General features: G+C 39.0%; 1 protein-coding gene across 1 annotated transcript in view; it reads right to left on the minus strand.

The window, feature by feature from the left end:
* nup160 (nucleoporin 160) overlaps window positions 1-25,226 on the minus strand; it is a 65,772-nt gene that overhangs the window by 25,377 nt on the left and 15,169 nt on the right. The window contains exons 9-16 of the mRNA XM_079809677.1: window positions 21,733-21,817; window positions 21,576-21,644; window positions 21,118-21,201; window positions 20,873-21,043; window positions 17,706-17,805; window positions 14,759-14,921; window positions 14,550-14,674; window positions 6,449-6,609 (exon numbers count right to left, since the gene is read on the minus strand). Coding sequence (XP_079665803.1) covers window positions 6,449-6,609; window positions 14,550-14,674; window positions 14,759-14,921; window positions 17,706-17,805; window positions 20,873-21,043; window positions 21,118-21,201; window positions 21,576-21,644; window positions 21,733-21,817 — 958 coding nt within the window. The remainder of the gene's footprint in view (window positions 1-6,448; window positions 6,610-14,549; window positions 14,675-14,758; window positions 14,922-17,705; window positions 17,806-20,872; window positions 21,044-21,117; window positions 21,202-21,575; window positions 21,645-21,732; window positions 21,818-25,226) is intronic.

Below are 25,226 nucleotides of genomic sequence, written 5' to 3' on the forward strand. Positions count from 1 at the left end.
CCCATATGTCTCCGTGATGTTCACTCTGAAATGTGTGTGAAAATATACTCAGAACTCAGAAAACTTGCCACACAGACATCTCTTTATAAAACTTGGAATGTCTACTTTTAAATGAAGTCAATTATATAAAAAACAAATATTCTCTGTTTGTGTAATCGCGAGAGGTACAGTTCCTCCAGCGGAGCCTCATTATCTTTAATGTGACCACACCCACACGCGCGCAAATCGATTCACATGTAAATTGTCCACGAGGAAGGAACGCGAACCCATCCATCACCTCAAAACAAAGAATCAGCTTCTTCATTCTTCTGCTTTTCATCAAGTTCAGAAGACGCACTGTGAGTTTATCTTGGATTTACTGTGATTTTAACATGAGAATTTTTAAGGTAAAACATTTCTTCTCACTTATATTAGCGTTATTGATGCATAAACTTCACATTGTAGGCTACTAGTTACTATTGCCAGACTAAAATGTGTGAAATCAACGGAAACATGTTGAAATATGAAATAGGTAGGCAACCTTTCAATGCTAAATAAAGATACATGTACAACATGGGGATATTTTTATGCTCTATAATATTAAACACAGCATGATATAAAAGTAGGGTTGCCAACTGTCCCGTATTAGCCGTCCCGTTTATTGGGCCTAAATGTCCCGTACATGACCATTTATTAACTGGTACGCTGATGTACCCATGCACTGTCTAAGGCGCGTTCACATATGTTGCATCTTTTGCGCTCTCAAGTTCGTTATTTTAAATGTAGACGAGTGACAAGCGCGCTCAAATAGAGAGACTAATTCGTTTTCGATCATCTTGCACTGTTCCTGTTTGCACTTTTGCACTGTTTTTTTTATTTTTACCACTGCTCTGTGTATACCAGTACCGTTACAAAATTTTTTGAATTTCTAATGTTTTCAAAAAAATGTATTCTGCTTAACAAGGCTGCATTTATTTGATCCAAAATACAGCAAAAATAGTAATATTGCAAAGTATTTTTATAGTTTAAAATAATTGTTTTCTATTAGGATATATTTTTAAAATGCACTTTTTTCCGGTCTTCAGTGTCACATCATCCTTCAGAAATCATTGTAATATGCTGAATTGCTGCTCAGGAAACATTTCTTATTATTATGAATTGTTGTGTACAATTTATTCCAGGGTTCTTTGATAAATAGAAAGTTCAAAACAACAGCATTTATCTGAAATAGAAATCTATTGTAACATACACTATCATTCAAAAGTTTGGGCTCAGTAAAGGCCTGTACACACCGGGACGAATATCGTAAATAAATATTTTTCGGCGCGTCTTGAGTGTTCACACCCAAGTGATTTTCACTGGCGATGCGCCGAGTGAACATGCACATTCAGTAGATAGCGCTCCCGGTACACAAGGTGGTGCTGTGGCACTTTAAGTGGAAAATATACTAAAGCGTATTCTGAAAGCTTTTACGGACATTGACCGTGAGATTGCTGATATGAATGCGCGCCATTGGACAGAAAGAGCAAGATATTTACTGAGCACAGAACGAACCTCGCAAAAAGACTTATAAAAATGGCGGTTAAAAATAAAATGCTGCGTGAGCTCAACCAATCAGCATGTTCAGCGCCCAAGTCCCACCCCCGAAAAAGCAGACACGAGGAAAAATCACGCCAGTGCGACGGAGTTATGTTTGGGACCATTTTACGTTAAAAGGCTAGAGTTACACCATCTTGACTATAAGTGTGTGTATGCATTCACAGCCTTTTGTTTTGTGCAAATGTAAGTTGTAATATTGTTTATTTTGTGTAGGCCTATCTATATCTGATTAATCTCATATAGGATGCATTTGGCTAAGAATTAACATGGTACAAAGCGTGCCTGTAATCATCTTGGTGATCTCAAACAGCACTGCACGACTAATAATAACTATAATTGAGACTGTCATATTACATAAAATGAGAACACTATTTTAATAAATCGTTGTGTTTTAATTGGGTTCAGTTGCCATTTCCAGTCTGTTGTTCCAGGAGTTACACATTCTGAATAGCACGAATCTGAGGTGTCGTTGGTGATGCGTTGTAGGCTATTAGTCGTTATATTTGATTATCAAGTAATTTAATTAAATGTAGGGCTGCTCGATTATGGAAAAAATCATAATCACGATTATTTTGGTCAATATTGAAATCGCGATTATGTAACACGAATATTTCACATGACTTTGGGAATGTGTTGCAGTCACTACCATGTAGCAAATCTTGCACGTAGCATGTTTCAGCTCGTCGTCTGATTCCTTGAAGCCAAACTGTTCCCTGACAATCAGTGTTGGCACGTCACTTTAAAAAAGTAATTAGTTATAGTTACTAGTTACTTCTTACAAATAGTAACTGAGTTACATCATCATAAAAGTAACTAATTACCAGGGAAAGTAACTACTGAGTTACTTTTTTTTTTTTTTTTTTCAAAACTTGGGATGCCCCCAATATTAAATATGTTAAATTAATGAATTGGACACTAAATAGAATAAATTATTATTATAAAACATTGTACATTAATGTACACTATTGTAATGTTGCTGTGGGACAATGTGAGATTTACACAATATTTTCATAGGTGTCTATTATCAGTACTATACTACTCCTTTGGTAGTGGAGCGTTATCACCTGGGCTTTTAGCCACTAATTTTGTGGCGGCCTGTGATGATGTGAGGTGCTTCATTAGATTAGAATTACTGGCCACAGACGTGGAGAGACTCTTTCCTCCTGGGCATAAGTTGCACGTTACATAAACATTCAACGACGGAAAAGTAGCGCTTATACTTCCAGTTTGCGAAAGCTACCTTTGAAGTCGTTGGACTTGGTGTGTGTGACTGTGCATATGTGTGTGCGAGTGCGTGTGTGAACTCAACCGGTCAACCTCAACCTTGTCTAAATCATCATCAGTTATGTGTACAACCCCACCCACCCCCCAACACGCATGGCATGCAGGCCCGCCCGCGCGCACGCGCACACACACCAAAAAGAGAAAGAAAAGCATTGCAGGTCCGACTGACAGAGAGCCTGTTCGGATGAAAACCGCTTCAGTGAGCTCAATTATAGTAACGCCGCGTTTTTTTCCCTCAGTAACGCTAACGCCGTTGTAACGGGAGAAACAGTAATTCGTTTGATTACTAGTTATTGAAAAAAATAATTCCGTTAGTAACGCCATTTATCTATAACGCCGTTATTCCCAGCACTGCAGACAACGGAGTTGGTTTTGCCTTTTTTGCTCACCAAACGCTGCAGTAACTGCCCTCCTTCATGTTTACTCGCGCCGAGTTTTTATAAATAATAATAATAATTTATTACATCTATATAGCGCTTTTCTAGGCACTCACTCAAAGCGCTTTTACATAGAAGGGGGGAATCTCCTCAACCACCACCACCTGGATGATGCGACGGCAGCCATATTGCGCCAGTACGCCCACCACACACCAGCTGATTGGTGGAGAGGAGACTGAGGGATGATACCAATCGTATATATATATATGGGGATGATTAAAAATGATAATTTTTAAATTCCAGCGGATATGCACACGAGTCACGACCTGAGAGAGTTTGTGGTTTGTGGATGTGCACGTGCGCGTTTCATTCAGAACGCAAGACAAAATAAGAGTGTTCTTGCAAAACAGAACATGGCAAAATAATAGTTTTTTCTCGATTGTACTATTTTGGTGATCGTTGGAAGCCAAAATCGAAATTCAATTAATTGCACAGCCCTAATTAAATGGTCAATCACATCGACTCATTTTACACAGCCCTTTATTTAGATTAAAAACTCTTCTCAATAATTTCTTGAGGAACATGGGTTTTCATTGTTATTATATATGTATTTTAATTCGTTTTATAGGATATTGTTCACTTAGGTCTATTTTTATTAACAAATTGCTGATTACTCAATATCGGATTAGATATTGTTAGATTACTTGATTACCAAAATAATCCTTAGTGACAGCCAGGGCCTGAAATTAACTTTTCTGACCACCAGCCACTGTGGCAGGTGGATTTAAAAAGATCTCTCCCCTATGGGCGGGATGATAACATGAGGAACAGCTCCATCTAGTGGCTGTAGTCTTAAAGGGGTGGTTCCGTGTTTTTTTTCTAGGCTTGGTTGTGTTTATGGGGTGCAGTATAACATGTCTTAATACTACTTTTTTTTTAAAACGCCATATTTTTCTTATATTTTACCTTTATTCCACACCGCTGTCTCCACTGTCCTTTGAACGGATCGTTTGCTTCCTGCTTCTGTGAAGCTCATCCCTCCGAAAAACGCAATGGTCTTAGATTGGTTAGATGGCCAAATGTAGTTTGTAGTTCTGCAACAGCTCTCTCTCTTTCGTAATGACTGCGACGTGGCCTCGCCCACTTTGTTGCTTGTTCGCGGGGGCAGTGTTTATGTTAATAGCAAGGGTTTATGATGTCACCAACCCGGGAAGAAGCTTGTTGTTGTCCAAACCGGCCGTTTTTGTAGGCAATAAACTGCCATAACTTTAAAAGACAATATCTCCATTTGCATTGAACTTTCAGCGCTGTAACTTTGCAGATACTGTTTATGCTCAAGCAGCAACATTACACACTAGCTAAAGTTAAAAAAAGTGAAATCGCATGCAACCACCCCTTTAAGCCTCTGGCCAAAAAATCCTCAGATGACACAAAATTACGATATTTGTGTCATCGTAGGACTTTTCCAGAAATAAAATGCATAATTCTCTCGTCTCAGGAGGATATGAGGGGGGAAAGTACCATAATTTGAATATACTACCGGGTTTCTACTGATACAAAGCCTAATGCTAAATCACTGAAGTTACCCTTTAACCACGCTTAAAAACGTCACAGTAAATTAAAGGTCCCATTCCGCATGATCCCATTGTTCAAACTTTAGTTAGTGTGTAATGTTGCTGTTAGAGCATAAATAATACCTGTAAAATTATAAAGCTCAAAGTTCAATGCCAAGCGAGATATTTTATTTAACAGAAGTTCCCTTTCAAAGCCTACAGCGAACGGCTGGCTTGGACTACATCCTGGTACTTCCTTCTTTAATTACGTCAGTAGAGCAGTAGAACAGACTTACCTCCGCCCACAAAGAAACGCGAAAAAGGGGGCGCGGTCTTGTTGCTGTCCCACGTGGAGAAGCGGACGTGTCGCGTGGAGAAAAGGAACTGTTGCGTTGAGTGTGTTTATCGCCATGTCGTCGAGACGCTGTTATTTTCATCCAGGAGTCAAATCACCTTTGTTTGGCTTTCCCAGGGACGCTGTAGAGATTATTGAACGCATACATCTCTCCGTTAAGAGGCGTGACCTTTCCAACATGCGCTAAGCTGCTGTCGAATCACAACACAGGAACTGCTGGCACCTGCGCTAAGCTGCGGTCGAATTACAACACGGTAAGCGCTTGCACAATCAGAACTCGTTACGTGTTTCTGAAGGAGGGACTTCATAGAAAGAGGAAATCACCAGCCGTTTTTAGGACAGTGAAAACAGCGGTACACAGATAAGTACATTGTATGAAAAATACTGTGTTTTTTTACACGCGAAACATGAACACATGTTATATTGCACACTGTAAACACAATCAAAGCTTCAAAAAAACACGAAGAACGGGACCTTTAATTGTAAAGGCTCCGCTATAACAGTGTTTTTGTTGCACAGAACGGAACTGTTGCAACTTGCACAAAATGAAAACAAAAGTTACACCAGCGGTGCACCAGCTTAAAGTGCCATGTTTATCAGAGACACGGAGGCTACTACTGTACACACTGGATTAACTGTGGCAGAGGGACCAAAGAGCGAAGCTTTATTTCCACCAAAGAAACGCCTAGTTTCTTAGGCAGTCTATATTCTAGCTGAACCCCCTGCGTGAGTTTAAGGCGACTGTTATTTTAGAAAATATTTCCATGCCGACACGTCATGCAGATTATGTATCGTGTTTATTTCGTTTTTACTTTTTTTTTCAGAATATTCACAAACTTGTTATTTATATCATGATTTATGATATATTCCGATAGCTAAATATGTGGAAGTGAATGTGTTTTGTCGTTTAAACACCATTATAATGATCATGTTGATATAATGCGCAATGAGTTTGCACCACAAATTCAGATGATCTGTCAGATTTACATCACAAATTTTATTCTTTCTGTGTGGCCACACGCGTGCAGCTTAGAGGGAACGCTGGCCATGGGTATTAATTTAGTTTTGCCTGTAAATGTTTTTTTGACCCTTTAAGTGACGGTAGCCATTGACTTGCATTATAAATGAATCACCAAGGACAAAGGTTAAAAATCTTATTTACTGTTCTACTGAAGAAGAAAAAAAGTCACCTACAACTTGGATGGCCTGAGGGTGAGTAAATCAAAGAAAATTTTGGGTGAACTATCCCCTTAAAAGTCAAATTCAGGCTTTGATTTTACAAACAGTAAATGTGTACTCACATTGTCTCCAATTCGCAGGTACAGTTGCTGCAGGATGAGCAGGTCTCTGCAGAGCAGAGTTCGGGTCATGGCAGTCTGGCACACAGCTTGACAGATCAGACTAGCGGCCACACTGCTGCCGTACAGCTGAGAGAGACTAATACGCACTCTCAGAGACTGACCTGAAACAAACATCCCATTAGTGCTGATTAGAGAAATAGTTCGGACCAACATAAAACTTTTTTTTTCAAATCAGTCATCCTTTAAATCACCCCTTAGTCATTCTAAGCCCATTCAACTGTCTTTCTTAATCCACAAAAGACAAAAGAAAACATACATACACAAAATAATAATATCTCTTCAGCTGTTGACCACACAAAAGCAGATTGTGACCAGGCTCCAGAAAAAGACAGCAAATACTAAAGATGTATGCTAGAACTTAAAGCTGGACAACTGCCAACTCCCTTGATACTGTAATTGTGATAATACATATTTATGGATAATTAATACATTACAACCATATATTTATAAATAGAATTAAAAACAAACACACTTTTGTATAGCATTTATTTTAAAAATATTATATTTGTTCTGAATGTTTTTCAAAAAGTTTTTCTTTTTAGTATTATATTTTCTTCTATATACCATTTCCGTACAAAGTTGTTTTCATAAAAAATGCAATATGTAGTATTCATTAAAACAAATGTATTAATTATTTTCCAACATTTTCCTAAAATTAATTTCTAGGGGCATTTGTAAATTAACCTTTGTAAGGACAATTTATTAATATATATATATATATATTTACATATACACACACACACACACACACACACACACACACACACACACACACACACACACACACACACACACACACACACACACACACACACACACACACACACACACACACACACACACACACACACACACACACACACACACACACACACACACACACACACACACACACACACACAAAGGATTATTAGGAACACCTGTTCAATTTCTCATTAATGCAATTATCTAATCAACCAATCACATGGCAGTTGCTTCAATGCATTTAGGGGTGTGGTCCTGGTCAAGACAATCTCCTGAACTCCAAACTGAATGTCAGAATGGGAAAGAAAGGTGATTTAAGCAATTTTGAGCGTGGCATGGTTGTTGGTGCCAGACGGGCCGGTCTGAGTATTTCACAATCTGCTCAGTTACTGGGATTTTCACGCACAACCATTTCTAGGGTTTACAAAGAATGGGGTAAAAAGGGAAAAATATCCAGTATGCAGCAGTCCTGTGGGCGAAAATGCCTTGAGGCTAGAGGTAAGAGGAGAATGGGCCGACTGATTCAAGCTGATAGAAGAGCAACTTTGACTGAAATAACCACTCGTTACAACCGAGGTATGCAGCAAAGCATTTGTGAAGCCACAACACGCACAGCCTTGAGGCGGATGGACTACAACAGCAGAAGACCCCACCGGGTACCACTCATCTCCACTACAAAGAGGAAAAAGAGGCTACAATTTGCACAAGCTCACAAAAATTGGACAGTTGAAGACTGGAAAAATGTTGCCAGGTCTGATGAGTCTCGATTTCTGTTGAGACATTCAGATGGTAGAGTCAGAATTTAGCGTAAACAGAATGAGAACATGGATCCATCATGCCTTGTTACCACTGTGCAGGCTGGTGGTGGTGGTGTAATGGTGTGGGGGATATTTTCTTGGCACACTTTAGGCCCCTTAGTGCCAATTGGGCATCGTTTAAATGCCACGGCCTACTTGAGCATTGTTTCTGACCATGTCCATCCCTTTATGACCACCATGTACCCATACTCTGATGGCTACTTCCAGCAGGATAATGCACCATGTCACAAAGCTTGAATCATTTCAAATTGGTTTCTTGAACATAACAATGAGTTCACTGTACTTAAATGGCCCCCACAGTCACCAGATCTCAACCCAATAGAGCATCTTTGGGATGTGGTGGAACGGGAGCTTCATGCCCTGGATGTGCATCCCACAAATTTCCATCAACTGCAAGATGCTATCCTATCAATATGGGCCAACATTTCTAAAGAATGCTTTCAGCACCTTGTTGAATCAATGCCACATAGAATTAAGGCAGTTCTGAAGGAGAAAGGGGGTGAAACACAGTATTAGTATGGTATTCCTAATAATCCTTTAGGTGAGTGTATAAATATATACAGTGAGGAAAATAAGTATATGAACACCCTGCTATTTTGCAAGTTCTCCCACTTAGAAATCATGGAGGGGTCTGAAATTGTACATAATCTAAAAAAAAAAAATTCCAGAAATCACAATGTATGATTTTTTAACTATTTATTTGTATGATACAGCTGCAAATAAGTATTTGAACACCTGTCTATCAGCTAGAATTCTGACCCTCAAAGACCTGTTAGTCTGCCTTTAAAATGTCCACCTCCACTCCATTTATTATCCTAAATTAGATACACCTGTTTGAGGTAGTAGTTTGCAGCTGTTAGAGCTGCATAAAGACACCTGTCCACCCAATTCAATCAGTAAGAATCCAACTACTAACATGGCCAAGACCAAAGAGCTGTCCAAAGACACTAGAGACAAAATTGTACACCTCCACAAGGCTGGAAAGGGCTACGGAGAAATTGCCAAGCAGCTTGGTGAAAAAAGGTCCACTGTTGCAGCAATCATTAGAAAATGGAAGAAGCTAAACATGACTGTCAATCTCCCTCGGACTGGGGCTCCATGCAAGATCTCACCTCGTGGTAGGGCTGTTACGATTTGACCAAAAATAAAAACCTTGATTAATTGAACATTTGACCTCGATTACGATTAATGAACGATTATTTCGCTTTGTTTTTATTGTTTTTTTGCCTTTCCACTTTTTGCCCTCTTACGGTTTTTGAGTAAGTTCCTGATAAGGTTTTTACTGTAAATATTTTCTACTATTAAAAGGTGACTTTTTTTTCTAATGAAAAATTGCATTTTTTTGTGATTTTAAAATACTTGAAGGAAACGGTTCACTTTCGGCAGTTATTGTCCATGGGGCAGATTTCTTCTTGTTGTACATCAGATACAGATACATTAGCACAGTAGGCCTACATTACATTTATTTGAATGCATTAATGAGAGAGTGATTGTGTGTGTGAATTACTCGTACCGTCTCTATCCATTATGAAGCTGTGGTTTGTACTTACTTCAAAAGTTATTAAAATATATTAAAATATATGCCTATAACGGTTGAGTTTCTAAGCTACTTTAGTGACTTTACTTTAGTCACAGGACAGCGTTGACACTGCGTTTCTGAGCTCCTCTCTGCGCGATCTTCACGTGATGTGCAAGCTTCTGTCTTAGTGTTCGTTTGTAACAATATATCAGGCATTAATTCAACATAATACACATCTGTCTAATACAGATGAGTCATCTAAAATCGCTTTAATGTTCAAACTGGCAGCCTTAAAACACATACAAATGACAAAGCTTTCTGAGGACGCAGGTGAAAGGTCTGCCTTCAGGGCGCGCGCGCACGTTGTCAGAGACGCGACACGGCTCGGCTCTGTGTGTCACAGAAAAAAGCTGAGCACTGAACGGATAAGTTTTCCGTATTGTTATTTTTTAATAGTTCACAAGCGTTTTAAATGCTCAAACTGGCGAGCTTTAAACGCATTTACTTGACAAACGTTCTGAGGACAAAAGTGAAAGCGATCTGGCTTCGGGGCTTGCGGGGCACACGTGTGTGTGCGTGTGGCAGCTATAAGAACAGCAATTAACTTACCTGTATAAGCTGTGTAAAACATGCAGTTACTATAGTGATTCTGGGCATCTATAAACACAGATAACTGCTCCTGCATCTCTCTGTGTGCCAGCAAAATGCACTTGATGTGACTGAAGGGGCGGAATCACGTGACTAAACCCGAAATAACCGACATGGGAAAAATACGTCGGTTAGAAGTTCTGCATTTCGGTTTCGATTATTTTTCGATTAATCGTACAGCCCTACCTCGTGGGGTCTCAATGATCCTAAGAAAGGTGAGAAATCAGCCCAGAACTACACGGGAGGAGCTGGTCAATGACCTGAAAAGAGCTGGGACCACCGTTTCCAAGGTTACTGTTGGTAATACACTAAGACGTCATGGTTTGAAATCATGCATGGCACGGAAGGTTCCCCTGTTTAAACCAGCACATGTCCAGGCCTGTCTTAAGTTTGCCAATGATCATTTGAATGATCCAGAGGAGTCATGGGAGAAAGTCATGTGGTCAGATGAGACAAAAATAGAACTTTTTGTTCATAACTGCACTAAACGTGTTTGGAGGAAGAAGAATGATGAGTACCATCCCAAGAACACCATCCCTACTGTGAAGCATGGGGGTGGTAGCATCATGCTTTGGGGGTGTTTTTCTGCACATGGGACAGGGCGACTGCACTGTATTAAGGAGAGGATGACCGGGGCCATGTATTGCGAGATTTTGGGGAACAACCTCCTTCCCTCAGTTAGAGCATTGAAGATGGGTCGAGGCTGGGTCTTCCAACATGACAATGACCCGAAGCACACAGCCAGGATAACCAAGGAGTGGCTCTGTAAGAAGCATATCAAGGTTCTGGCGTGGCCTAGCCAGTCTCTAGACCTAAACCCAATAGAGAATCTTTGAAGGGAGCTCAAACTCCGTGTTTCTCAGCGACAGGCCAGAAACCTGACTGATCTAGAGAAGATCTGTGTGGAGGAGTGGGCCAAAATCCCTCCTGCAGTGTGTGCAAACCTGGTGAAAAACTACAGGAAATGTTTGACCTCTGTAATTGCAAACAAAGGCTACTGTACCAAATATTAACATTGATTTTCTCAGGTGTTCAAATACTTATTTGCAGCTGTATCATACAAATAAATAGCTTAAAAAAAAAATCATACATTGTGATTTCTGGATTTTTTTTTAGATTATGTCTCTCACAGTGGACATGCACCTACGATGACAATTTCAGACCCCTCCATGATTTCTAAGTGGGAGAACTTGCAAAATAGCAGAGTGTTCAAATACTTATTTTCCTCACTGTATGTATGTATGCATGTATGTATGTATGCATGTATGTAAGTACACGTACGTATATGTATGTATATATATATATATATATATATATATATATATATATATATATATATATATATATATATATATATATATATATATATATATATATATATACACACACACACACACACACACACACACAGGTGCTGGTCATATAATTAGAATATCATCAAAAAGTTGATTTATTTCACTAATTCCATTCGAAAGGTGAAACTTGCATATTATATTCATTCATTACACACAGAATGATATATTTAAAATGTTTATTTCTTTTTAATTTTGATTATTATAACTGACAACTAAGGAAAAACCCAAATTCAGTATCTCAGAAAATTAGAATATTGTGAAAAGGTTCAATATTTAAGACGCTTGGTGTCACACTCTAATCAACTAATTAACTCAAAACACCTTCAAAGGATTTCAATGGTCTCTCAGTCTAGTTCTGTAGGCTACACAATCATGGGGAAGACTGCTGACTTGACAGTTGTCCAAAAGACGACCATTGACACCTTGCACAAGGAGGGCAAGACACAAAAGGTCATTGCAAAAGAGGCTGGCTGTTCACAGAGCTCTGTGTCCAAGCACATTAATAGAGGCGAAGGGAAGGAAAAGATGTGGTAGAAAAAAAGTGTACAAGCAATAGGAATAACCACACCCTGGAGAGGATTGTGAAACAAAACCCATTCAAAAGTGTGGGGGAGATTCACAAAGAGTGGACTGCAGCTGGAGTCAGTGCTTCAAGAACCACTACCCACAGACATATGCAAGACATGGGTTTCAGCTGTCACATTCCTTGTGTCAAGCCACTCTTGAACAACAGACAGCGTCAGAAGCGTCTCGCCTGGGCTAAAGACAAAAAGGACTGGACTGCTGCTGAGTGGTCCAAAGTTATGTTCTCTGATGAAAGTAAATTTTGCATTTCCTTTGGAAATCAGTGTCCCAAAGTCTGGAGAAAGAGAGGAGAGGCATGCAATCCACGTTGCTTGAGGTCCAGTGTAAAGTTTCCACAGTCAGTGATGGTTTGGGGTGCCATGTCATCTGCTGGTGTTGGTCCACTGTGTTTTCTGAGGTCCAAGGTCAACGCAGCCGTATACCAGGAAGTTTTAGAGCACTTCATGCTTCCTGCTGCTGCCCAACCTTATGGAGAAGCAGATTTCATTTTCCAACAGGACTTGGCACCAGCACACAGTGCCAATGCAACCAGTACCTGGTTTAAGGACCATGGTATCCCTGTTCTTAATTGGCCAGCAAACTCGCTTGACCTTAACCCCATAGAAAATCTATGGGGTATTGTGAAGAGGAAGAAGCGATATGCCAGACCCAACAATGCAGAAGAGCTGAAGGCCACTATCAGAGCAACCTGGGCTCTCATAACACCTGAGCAGTGCCACAGACTGATCGACTCCATGCCACGCCACATTGCTGCAGTAATTCAGGCAAAAGGAGCCCCAACTAAGTATTGAGTGCTGTACATGATCATACTTTTCATGTTCATACTTTTCAATTGGCCAAGATTTCTAAAAATCCTTTCTTTGTATTGGTCTTAAGTAATATTCAAATTTTCTGAGATACTGAATTTGGGATTTTCCTTAGTTGTCAGTTATAATTAGTGATGCACCGAAATGAAAATTCTGGGCCGAAACCGAAAATTTAGGATGCACTTGGCCGAAAACCGAAACTGAAGCCGAAAATGGCTTCTTTTAAAAAAGTATTCTAAAATATAATTTTTTATATATATATATATATATATATATATATATATATATATATATATATATATATATATATATATATATATATATATATTGCTTGAATTTAATGGATCTGAAATTTAAAAAAAAATCACAAACCAATAAAATAATTTTTATTAAAATACATAAAACCTAAAATATTTTTATTTTTTACAATAAATATAAATAATAATACCAAATAATATTATTCTTCAAGTTTTATGATCCATCAAATAAAATAGTTTTTTAACAGTTGTGCAAAAAAAGATCCACAATTATCTGAATAACTGCACAGAAAATCACAGAATGGTTCTCATTAAGAACATGAGATGCTGCACTGAATAGTCTGTCTGTGCACTGTTTGTGCTGGTGCTTGGGGCAGATAAATAACCTGCGTGCAATCCGCGCCAGCAAAGGAAAGCGGCCTTCGTTTGCGCGCCAGTAGTCAAGGGGATTGTCGCTTCTGTCAATGGGTAGTTCAGCTGGATACATCTCTATTTGTTCTCATACCGCTGACATGCTTAATCTTTGATAGGCAGACGCGTCGCGTGATAACAGCTCGACCGTGAGTGAAACTTAATAGCACAACGGCTAGCGCATCGAGTAAACGCCTTGTCCGTTTGGGGAGGAGCGCGCGGAGTCAGCGGAGGCTCGCGCTGCAGAGCCAGGCGAAAGTATAAACAAGCGCTTGCACACGGATAGGAGGGGCGGGTGACATTCATTTTCGGTTTATGTTTTCGGCTATTTTTTTTATTTCGGCCCGAAACCGATAATGCCATTTTCGGCCGAACATTTTCTGCCAAAACACCTTTTCTGTTTCACAGAAGAAAGAAATTAAGTTTTTTGAAAGACATGAGAGTAGGTAAATAATGACAATTACATTTTTTTTTGTGAACAATCTCTTTAAGTCTTAGTGATGGCATGCTAATGGTTTGTCTGAAATTGATAAACACCCCCTCTTATATAACTGCTACAATAAATGGCCACAGTTCAAGTTCAGAATATGTATCGCAAAACTTGGTATGTTTCTGTAATTGATCTGGGACTTTTCTCAATTCCAGTACACCCAGGTAGCCAGTACTGGTTTTTATGGACTATCTTTGTGTAGCTTGGATATTCTATCACTTTTTGTGCCCCATTCTAGAAAGAAAGTCATACATGTTTGCAATGACACAAAGTCAAGTAAATTACAGAATTAGAAATAATTCCTTCAAATGACAATGCTTTTTGGGGGCAAAGTATTCCTTTAAACATCTCAACAATGAGACAAGATAATTTACCACAAAACCCTCAAAAAGGTGTATTTAATGGTACCAGTGGGTCTGCTGTCCGTCTCTGCATCAGTCTCCAGGTCCAGTTCTCTGAGCAGCATGTTCATTGCTACAATAGGGTTAAAGATGTCTTGGAGTTTGTTTGCAATATCCTGAATCACATTCACCCTGAAGAGAACATTTCACTTTAGACATTAAACTGATCAATTACTAATATGATTGCATTAAATCAGTTATTAAAGCGATACTAACTCATTGGCCAAAAGTCCCTCCAGGATTTTCTCTGACACTTTCTCTGGAGACAGTAGGTCATCAAGGGCTTTATCCATCTCATAGGCCATGTCCTCCGGAAGAGACTCGTTCACCAGCCGCAGACACTGAACGAGCTGCAGGACGTCACGGCTCACATCTAAGTCTAAAAAGACCAGGCAAGTAATTAGGTAAAGACAAAAAAATGAAGAGGAAAACCTGACACCCAAACCGCCTCGATCCCGCAATAATTATTTTAACCCCTAGGAGTCTGAGCTGTTTTGGGGCCCTTTAGAAGTTTTGACAATGTCTGACATTTGTGTTTTTTTCAGTTGCTTATAAACACATTAATGGCAAAAGTGTAATTACACTGTATTCAGCACAAACTGGGCTACCATAATAATTGAGCAACATGTATGTACATGCTTGTATTTTTGAGAGAAAAATGTTCATGCATGGTTAAAAAAAAAAAAAAAAAAAAATTGTTTTAAAATGAAGGCCTCAAAACACACAATAGATGTGTCCACAAGACTTTTGACTAACGTGTGTTGTTGCGCTTCCGGGAAAGAAGGTCAATGTACACGATCTAGTGTAGAGACCTCACTTCCTGTGTGTGATGTCTCTACACTGGATCATGTACATTGACCTTCTTTCCCGGAAGTGCTGCGCTTTCGGGGCTGTTGGACATGGTGTTGTATTTGAGGTAAAAAATTATATAAATACTGTTCGGTTTATCGTACAAACCGATCGTTTCGTGTCTTAAGACTTTAATGTGTCGTCACGAGCCGCATGGATTAATTTGAAGTTGTCTGTGGAGGTTTTTTTTACCCTAATAGAAGTAGACCCCATTGAAATGCATTCTATGACTGACACACAGCAAGGGTTGAAGTTAAAAATCACCATTTGTGTTCTACTGAAGAAACAAAGACACTTACACCTTGGATGGCCTGGGGGTAAGCAGATAAATGTCAAATTTTCATTTTTGGGTGAACTATCCCTTTAACTCGATAAAACAAACTTTGATATTAAATTTAAAAAATAACATTAGGCTATAATAGGTCTATTTAAACATCAATATGAAGCAAAATACGTTTGACTGGTACTATATTTATAGCATTGAGCGAATAAAAGCTTTATTGATGTGACACTAGGCTCTTTTACAATAAACACGTTATAATCTGTCCAAAACAGCCCAAATAAATCTTGTCTAAACAGTCTTGCGTGTATGACATGCAGCAGGATTCATATTTAAACGGCCTTTTTGCATTTAATATTCACAAATGCTAACAGAATAAACTTAACAGTATAAAGCCTACCTTACAATCAGCCCTGAATCCGTTGCTTTAAGAAATGAACAGCTTTTCATGAGGTGAATTATTACTCAACGCGTTTCAAAACGATGTAGTTGAAGTAACCATATAGCGCTTCACTAGATGTTTGTATGAGTTGATGTGTGGGCGTCGACTCAGTATTTGAATCTGAAAGAGCGTGCGATCCGTGGGCGTGGTCGCATTAGCGGATAATGAAGTGGCTCACGGGTGACTGACATCACTCTTTTCGAACAGATTACATAAACACAGCATATTTGTTTTCGATTAGGTTTACATTGTTTAAAACCTGACATTTCAACGTTTCTTTAGACATATGTCTCATGTTTGTGTGACAAGTATTCACTAAGCTAGAGTTCCTTTTCTGAAGACTATCTGAATGAATGTCTTTGAGAGAGAGGCTGCAGATCGCGCATCATGTTTGTTTTCTTTATTTTGCAAAAAGCAAAACATTTAGTTGTTTTTATTGTGACTGTACACAAATTTTTTTTTTAACTTAACAGATTATAATGATGTATAACACTTGCCTGAATGATAAAAAAACGACAGTTATTTGAGTCTCTTTGGCACTGATAAGAAAAAAAGCAAGCCGATCAAGATCGAGAGGGTTAAAAATTATTTAAAAAAATTAATAAAACAAAGTTTTTATTAAATTAATCAATAACTGTCAATAACACCACAACGTTTGCGATTTGATGATCACACTAAGCCATCTCACATTCTCACAACCATGCATTGTCAATAGGGCTGGTCCGAATACCATTTTTTTGAGCTTTGAATATTCTATGTGGATTTCTAACAAAGCTTCAAAGCTTTGGAGGGAGGGGGCTGAATATATTCTTCTCTCTAATAAAGGTAGGAATCTTGAGATTCATGCCTTCCAGAGCCGGAAGCAGCGCGCCTCACGTGGGCAGGGCTTATATGCTCAGAGAATGACCACTGTACTAGTGATACAAGCTTAACCCAAAATACAAGGTCAGGCATGCGCTTCTGTCCATACAAGCTCATGCATTCGAGCGCTCTAGAAAGAGAATACTCCAGTTGCAATAATTTAGTAGGTTAAGAAGCAGCAAATATATTTATTAAGTAGAACAAGGTTGGGTTCCTTCAACTGTTCATCCTATTAAAAACGGCTAGGCTTTAAGATAATTGTAAAAAAAAACAACAACAACAAAAAAAAACTTTTTTCGCCAGATTTTATAGTGTAAACATATTCAAGCGCAAATGAGAACCTGTGTGCGGAAAAATAACCAGATGCCAGGTGTGCGGAAAAAAAATTAATCCCAAAATTGAAAATTCGAATACCAACCCACGAATATTCGGGTCCAGCCCTAATTGCCAAAATTCATTAAAAAAAGTTTACGGGCAATGGCATGCCAATTTTTAACTCTCATTTTGCACTTTGAACCCTGGCTAACATGCTAAGGCTGTCCCGCAGATGGAGCTGCAAGCTCGTGCAGCGCTGTTAGAAGCAATCCGTACATGAAATACTGTATATGTATTAGAAAACGTAACAATTTACAGTTTATTTAGTAATTGTTTAAGGCCATTTCGCAATTTTAATCATCATACAGTAACGATGACTTAATGAAACGATAGTTGCTCAAACACTGCCCTCTTACCCTCAGCAATTGGAGTCTCCTCTTCAGAAAACAGGTATTCGTCTGAGGAAAGGTAAAGATGGTCCACAGCAAAGCAAGGTAACAGGAAAGACACAAAGCCCTGGAAAAGAAGGGTGAAAAGATTAGCGATCATTCAATATATAATCGCCAATCCGGACATTTGACATTTATACATTTTCAACATCAGCCTGTAGGTTTGTGGTCTGTTTGACTGGTAAAGGCACCGATATAAGTTCGAAATATGTGACCAGCAATAACCTGTTAGCAAACATCCACGCTGCCCACACTGCTGAGAGCTGCGTTTAGATTAATATGTAAATATGTGCTGTGCGCTTTCCTCTCAGTAACTTATTTATAGTTATTATGTAAATCACCACGACATCACATACGGTTGTTATTCGAATTAATTTAAAGGGTAACTAAACCCCTGCTTAACTCCACCCATTCATTTTGAAAAATGCTGGAAAAGTGGGCAGAGCCCAGCGGAGACAGAGGGGACGAACCGAGGGCGGGACTGAGCGGAGGGTGTGCACCTGAGACCCGCAGTGACGGATTGATTGACAGCTGTCAGACTCGCGAGTCGCAAAGATGGAGAATAACTGGAGTGACGCCAGCTTTGCAACAGAGCGGTCATTCTCCTACCTAAACCTGAAGTGGAGGAGGGTGGATTGTCTGTAGACACAAACCCGGAGCCTTATCAATGCGAGCCGCAGGCTCAAACTGCGTTAACTCCCGCTGCAGACGGTGCTACTGAAGCACAGCAGTGAAGCTGTTGAAGAATGCTAGTGAAGAAGCCGCGCAAGAGAACTGACCTAATCTATCTGCGTCCGCGGCAACCACTTGTGTGTCAGGGTTTGAAAGCGCATCTCATGTATGAAAATTATCTGTACACATGACGGGCGGCAATAATATCGCAAGAAAAGCCTGCGGTGTACTGGCAATGCATTATTTAACCGTATTTTCTTCAATACAATGTTAAAGCAAGTGTCAAGTCAGTTTCATTCATAATGTTTCTACTTTATGTAATATGACAGTTCATACTGGAGTGAAGCCGTTCTCATCATGTGATTGGGGGAAACATTTCTGAGGGCGTGCTGAGCTTGTGCCAGGGGCGCGGATAGTGAGCCGTTGGAGGTACCATCATACGTCACGATGTACCACAACGTCCAATAGGAAAATTCAACTGCAGTAGCCACCGTTCAACCTTAAGAGGGCAGCACTTTGGCGGTTTTACACCATTTTTTATAGAATTAAAACACTTTATACTCAAATGTCAAAACATTTACTCGAATCAATGAACAGCATTAATAAAGCCCCAGTATTACAGATCATTAACTAAAAAAAGTTGGTTTAGGGTTTAGTTACCCTTTAAGTATATCGGGGCCTTAAGTGTTAGAAACTGGACATTTATTTTGAAGGCACTGCGAACCAGCGAATGCACACAAGCTAATGATGTTTAATTTTGAGCTCCCATTTTTTTTGACTGTCCAGTCTAATAGGTCACACAGCAAAGATGTATTTATTGCATTTAAACAAGTCTTTAAATATATAAAAGATGCAACTCCACATTACGGCTATTAGAGCTTCTGATTTGTACATCACCCGCATAAAAATGTGTTTATTCTGCATGTCTCTGGACTTATGAATGTTGTTCTCATTATTCAGGAGAGTTTTGATGCCACTTGAGGCATGTCAGAGAACAACTTTTAATCCTAGAACATTGCTGTACAATATACAATTATTAACCATGTCAATTTAATATCGTTCAATGCGTACTGTATGTGCAACTGTAGCATGACCTGGTCTTTCAGTGAGAAAATGTGATTCCCATGCACAGACGTACCAGTCTACTAAATGCACTGCAGGTTGCAGTGCTTACTTAGTTAAAGGGTAACTTCAGTGATTTAGCATTAGGCTTTGTATCAGTAGAAACCCGGTAGTATATTCAAATTATGGTACTTTCCCCCATCATATCCCCCGGAAACGAGAGAATTATGCATTTTATTTCTGGAAAAATTCCTCAGGATTTTTTGGCCAGAGGCAAAGACTACAGCCACTAGATGGAGCTGTTTCGAATGTTATCAACCCGCCCATAGGGGAGAGATCTCACGCACAGAATGACACAGACGGCCGCACGGACAATCATAATAACGGAGCGCGGTGCAGAGTAAAGTGAGTGTTTCAACTTTTCAATTAATTCCTGTGATAGTTTAGCTTCCATATGCGATCTGAAAACGTGCCAGACTGGCGCTTAACGTTACCTCAGCTCAGCTCTTCATGAGGAATGAAATCTGATACTGGCGTCTCTGCCGTGACTTTCGTTCGGCTCACTCACACTTTATTGAAAAGACACGTTCAGTTTTTAATTGTAGTGTTTATTCTCTAACTGAACGAAATGATTGTATTACTATGAAGATCAAAACGACGGTGTACGGAGTGGCCTCGTAGAGCAGCGAAGCAAGTGCATTCTGGGAGTTGTTGTCTTTCATCCAAGAGACAAAAATACATTTTCTGTATTTTCTCAGTCTAGAAGGCACCAAATTCAAAAATAATTCCACATTTCTACTGCATAAATGACCCAGTTTAAATACAAAGCTTAATGCTAAATCACTGAAGTTACCCTTTAAATTTAAATATGTTCTAAGATTATTGGGATTGTTAGAAAGTATAGAGGTCAATGGAACAGTTCCCAAAAAAACAAAACAAAAAAAAAACACCAAATTATATTCTGCATTAAAATATCGGACACAGCATAAAAAATAATTTAAGTATTTGTACAAGTATTTGAGTCCTGCACTGGCTGGAGTCACACGATTAATACAGATTATTGCTTTAAATAAAATAAATGATTAAGTTGCATTTGACTTTTTAATCTCATATTTTTACAATTCTGATCAATACTCAGCCAGAGTATTGTGTACAGAGTAAAAGAATGGCAAGCATGACCTTAAGCATGCTTCAGAAAAAAAGTCGCTGTTGGTTGAGTCGATGTTTCTATATCAGGCTGATCAGACAATCAAACAAAGTTATCTATTAATGAAGCATTCAAATTAAGAAAAGCAATGTGTACTAAAGCAGCAAATAGGGACACTTTTGATTTAATTTGACATACACACAAACAGACACACTTCACTTCAACAAAATTAAGTGAGGCTGAGATCTGGTACCTTCTTGAGGACGCAGACCATGGCTGTGGAAGGGCTCACATGCAGGGCTAGTGGCGTGGACAGAACGTCTTGGTACTGTAGGCAACATGCGTAAAACTTTGACCAGAACTCCACCTGCAGCAGGCGGTAGTCTTCCTGACAGAACTCGTACTCTGTCACACTGGACTGAAGCTGAAAACAATAGATTTTATTAAATGTTTATTGGTAACAAGAAATGAACAAAGGGGAAAACAGCACCACTTTACCTCATTTTCCACTGCGACAGTAACCTCTTTCTTCAGCTCCTCCCATGATAAGTCGGAATATCGTTCTGTGCCTCGTTTGTAAATCTGGCCAAAAAGAATCAACTCTTCTTAATAAATGCAAGTATAAACATAACAGTTTTTCTGTTCACATGGTGCAATGGAGGTTTGGATCAGCATGTAAGTTGCTGAGTTGTGGATGGGATCAGATGAAAATGAGGCTCAGGCACCAACATTTCAGTGTGCTGTGATCTCTGATGTGTTTGATGTTAAAAACTGTACAATAACTTTTCCTGTAATGCAAATTGCTTATTTAATCATTTAACTCCCAAAACAGCATTTGGAGACCTTGATTTTTTTTAATATTTGCTATTTAAAGGAAATGGCCTCTGGAAACTTAAATGGAATACCCCTGCTCTACGACCCATTAAGAGTGTATTAAAGTAAATTGAGATTTGTACCTGTAAAGCTTTAATGATGGCTGAGGCTGTGAAGCGCAGTGGTGAAAAAAGTACATCAAGATAGATTTCCTGTTTAAAAACAACATTGTTTTAGGGAGCACAAAAATATCATAACTTATGACACACCCGTTTCAGCATTCACATTAGATACACTTACCCGTGGGTCTTGGTCTTCACCAATGTGAACTTCCTCCTCTGGTGACGGCTGCACAAACACCTGGTTCCACATGCCTGTTGTGTTACTACATTTTAAAACATAAATGGCAAGTCAGACAAAAGCAGCAAATATTTATTTATATTGTGGGGGACTTTGTTTCATAGAGATGAGAGTAGTTCAATTATGAGTCTTTTTTAGAAAAAAAAAACACTTTAATGAAATATTGTATAAAATGTATAAAACTTTGCACAGATAACAAGCTTTTAGATGTTTAAAAGCATAGATATACCATAGTCTGCACAAAAATACCTTTATAAACCACTGAGTGGAAAACTGTCCATACATTCATCACCACCCAGTCTACTCCCCTATAAGACACTACATTTCAGAGAAGTCTATTTTTCTCATTCATTTTCAAAAGTAAAATATTTCAAATTGAAAAAAACTCAATAAACCCGTCTTTGGCGTGATGACTGATCGTTCGAATATTCCTATTTAATAATTGTTTAATCGATATGTCATCCTCAATAAACCCGTCTCCGGCCTGACGGCTCCGATCTTTCGAATATTGCAATTTAATAATTGTTTAATCGATATGTAATCCTCAATAAACCCGTCTCCGGCGTGTTGCCTCCAATCTTTTGAATATTCCAATCTAATATGACCCCTGACCTGTAAAGTTGCCAGAATCATAATCATACGCTGTTTGTTAATTGGCCAGAGGAGAACTGGCACCCCGACTGAGCCTGGTTTCTCCCAAGGTTTATTTTTCTCCATTATGCCACCTGATGGAGTTTTGGTTCCTTGCCACTGTCGCCTTTGGCTTGGCTTGCTCAGTTGGGGACACAATTTTCAACTATATCCAAATAATATCCAAATAAATCTAATTGGTAAACTAAATTAACCATATAAACTTAATTACTGATCTGCCCACATTGTCACTGGATGATAATTGAAATGAGCTGATGACATCACCGTTGTCTCCAGAGCGGCTGTACAGCCGAATAAAATTCTGTTGCATTATTTTCCTGTTTAACACTGTGAAGCTGCTTTGAAACAATCTGCATTGTAAAAAGCGCTATATAAATAAAGTTGACTTGACTTAAAGGGGACCTATTATGCAAAATTCACTTTGTTTGAAAATGATAAATGGGACCCCCTATGGTCTTGTGGACTTCACTGGGCATGCAGTGGCCATTCTTAAGTCCAAAAGACAAGTGCATATGCAGTGTGCTGTTTGTGATGTCCTCTGTCTGCACAAGAAACAAGATCAACAAACAAGTCAGGCAGTTTCATCACTATGCCTTCTCTAAAAGAGCGCATACAGCGCATGCCTTTATTGTCATGATCCTGTCTCTTTCTCTCTCTCCGATCAATGTATGATTTTTTAACTATTTATTTGTATGATACAGCTGCAAATAAGTATTTGAACACCTGAGAAAATCAATGTTAATATTTGGTACAGTAGCCTTTGTTTGCAATTACAGATGTCAAATGGTTTCCTGTAGTTTTTCACCAGGTTTGCACACACTGCAGGAGGGATTTTGGCCCACTCCTCCACACAGATCTTCTCTAGATCAGTCAGGTTTCTGGCCTGTCGCTGAGAAACACGGAGTTTGAGCTCCCTCCAAAGATTCTCTATTGGGTTTAGGTCTAGAGACTGGCTAGGCCACGCCAGAACCTTGATATGCTTCTTACAGAGCCACTCCTTAGTTATCCTGGCTGTGTGCTTCGGGTCATTGTCATGTTGGAAGACCCAGCCTCGACCCATCTTCAATGCTCTAACTGAGGGAAGGAGGTTGTTCCCCAAAATCTCGCAATACATGGCCCCAGTCATCCTCTCCTTAATACTGTGCAGTCGCCCTGTCCCATGTGCAGAAAAACACCCGCAAAGCATGATGCTACCACCCATGCTTCACAGTAGGGATGGTACTCATCATTCTTCTTCCTCCAAACACGTTTAGTGGAATTATAACCAACAAGTTCTATTTTGGTCTCATCTGACCACATGACTTTCTCCCATGACTCCTCTGGATCATCCAAATGGTCATTGGCAAACTTAAGACGGGCCTGGACATGTGCTGGTTTAAGCAGGGGAACCTTCCGTGCCATGCATGATTTCAAACCATGACGTCTTAGTGTATTACCAACAGTAACCTTGGAAACGGTGGTCCCAGCTCTTTTCAGGTCATTGACCAGCTCCTCCCATGTAGTTCTGGGCTGATTTCTCACCTTTCTTAGGATCATTGAGACCCCACGAGGTGAGATCTTACATGGAGCCCCAGTCCGAGGGAGATTGACAGTCATGTTTAGCTTCTTCCATTTTCTAATGATTGCTCCAACAGTGGACCTTTTTTCACCAAGCTGCTTGGCAATTTCCCCGTAGCCCTTTCAAGCCTTGTGGAGGTGTACAATTTTGTCTCTAGTGTTTTTGGACAACTCTTTGGTCTTGGCCATGTTAGTAGTTGGATTCTTACTGATTGTATGGGGTGGACAGGTGTCTTTATGCAGCTAACGACCTCAAACAGGTGCATCTAATTTAGGATAATAAATGGAGTGGAGGTGGACATTTTAAAGGCAGACTAACAGGTCTTTGAGGGTCAGAATTCTAGCTGATAGACAGGTGTTCAAATACTTATTTGCAGCTGTATCATACAAATAAATAGTTTAAAAAATCATACACTGTGATTTCTGGATTTTTTTTCCGATTATGTCTCTCACAGTGGACATGCATCTACGATGACAATTTCAGACCCCTCCATGATTTCTAAGTGGGAGAACATGCAAAATAGCAGGGTGTTCAAATACTTATTTTCCTCACTGTATATGTATATTATATTATTGATATATAGATATTGTCAATGCCATTTATTTATAAGGTTTGTCATGCTGACCAGAAATATTTTTTTAATTCTATTTTTGTTTATTGTAAAAAATTATCTTTAAAGCAGTTTAACTTTGCATTTGCAGTCAGCAGAGCCAAATGTTATATCATTAAAGTTCTAGATTTTACTATAGATATTTATTTTATACAGGCCTATTCTATTTATATTAATAATATTCTACTCTATTAATATTTATTTTATTAGTAATAAATAAATCTACCTCAGTTTTGATCAATTGTTTATCTGTTTGGGAAGTGTTTGTCATGTTTTGACAATAAAGGATAGTTTAAAACCACAGTTAACTGTCTGTTTTCAAGGGTGAATTCAGGGTGATTGGGACACTTTTTGCCACTGAGATGACTTGGAAAAAGTGTCCCAATCACCCTGAATTCACCCTACATCTTTCAATCAGGAGCAAAGATATGCCTTTAAACTTTAAAGAAATAAAGATTTGACATTTATCGTGATAATTATCGATATCGACTGATATGGAAAATTATATTGTGATAATTTTTTGGGCCATATCGCCCAGCCCTATGTTACAGTAATCTATATCGAGTAAAAATGTCCAGAGCTTATAATCGTTATCGACATGAATTTTATCGCGAT

This window comes from Gobio gobio, assembly GCF_949357685.1.
Source record: "Gobio gobio genome assembly, chromosome: 25".
Classification (NCBI taxonomy): domain Eukaryota; kingdom Metazoa; phylum Chordata; class Actinopteri; order Cypriniformes; family Gobionidae; genus Gobio; species Gobio gobio.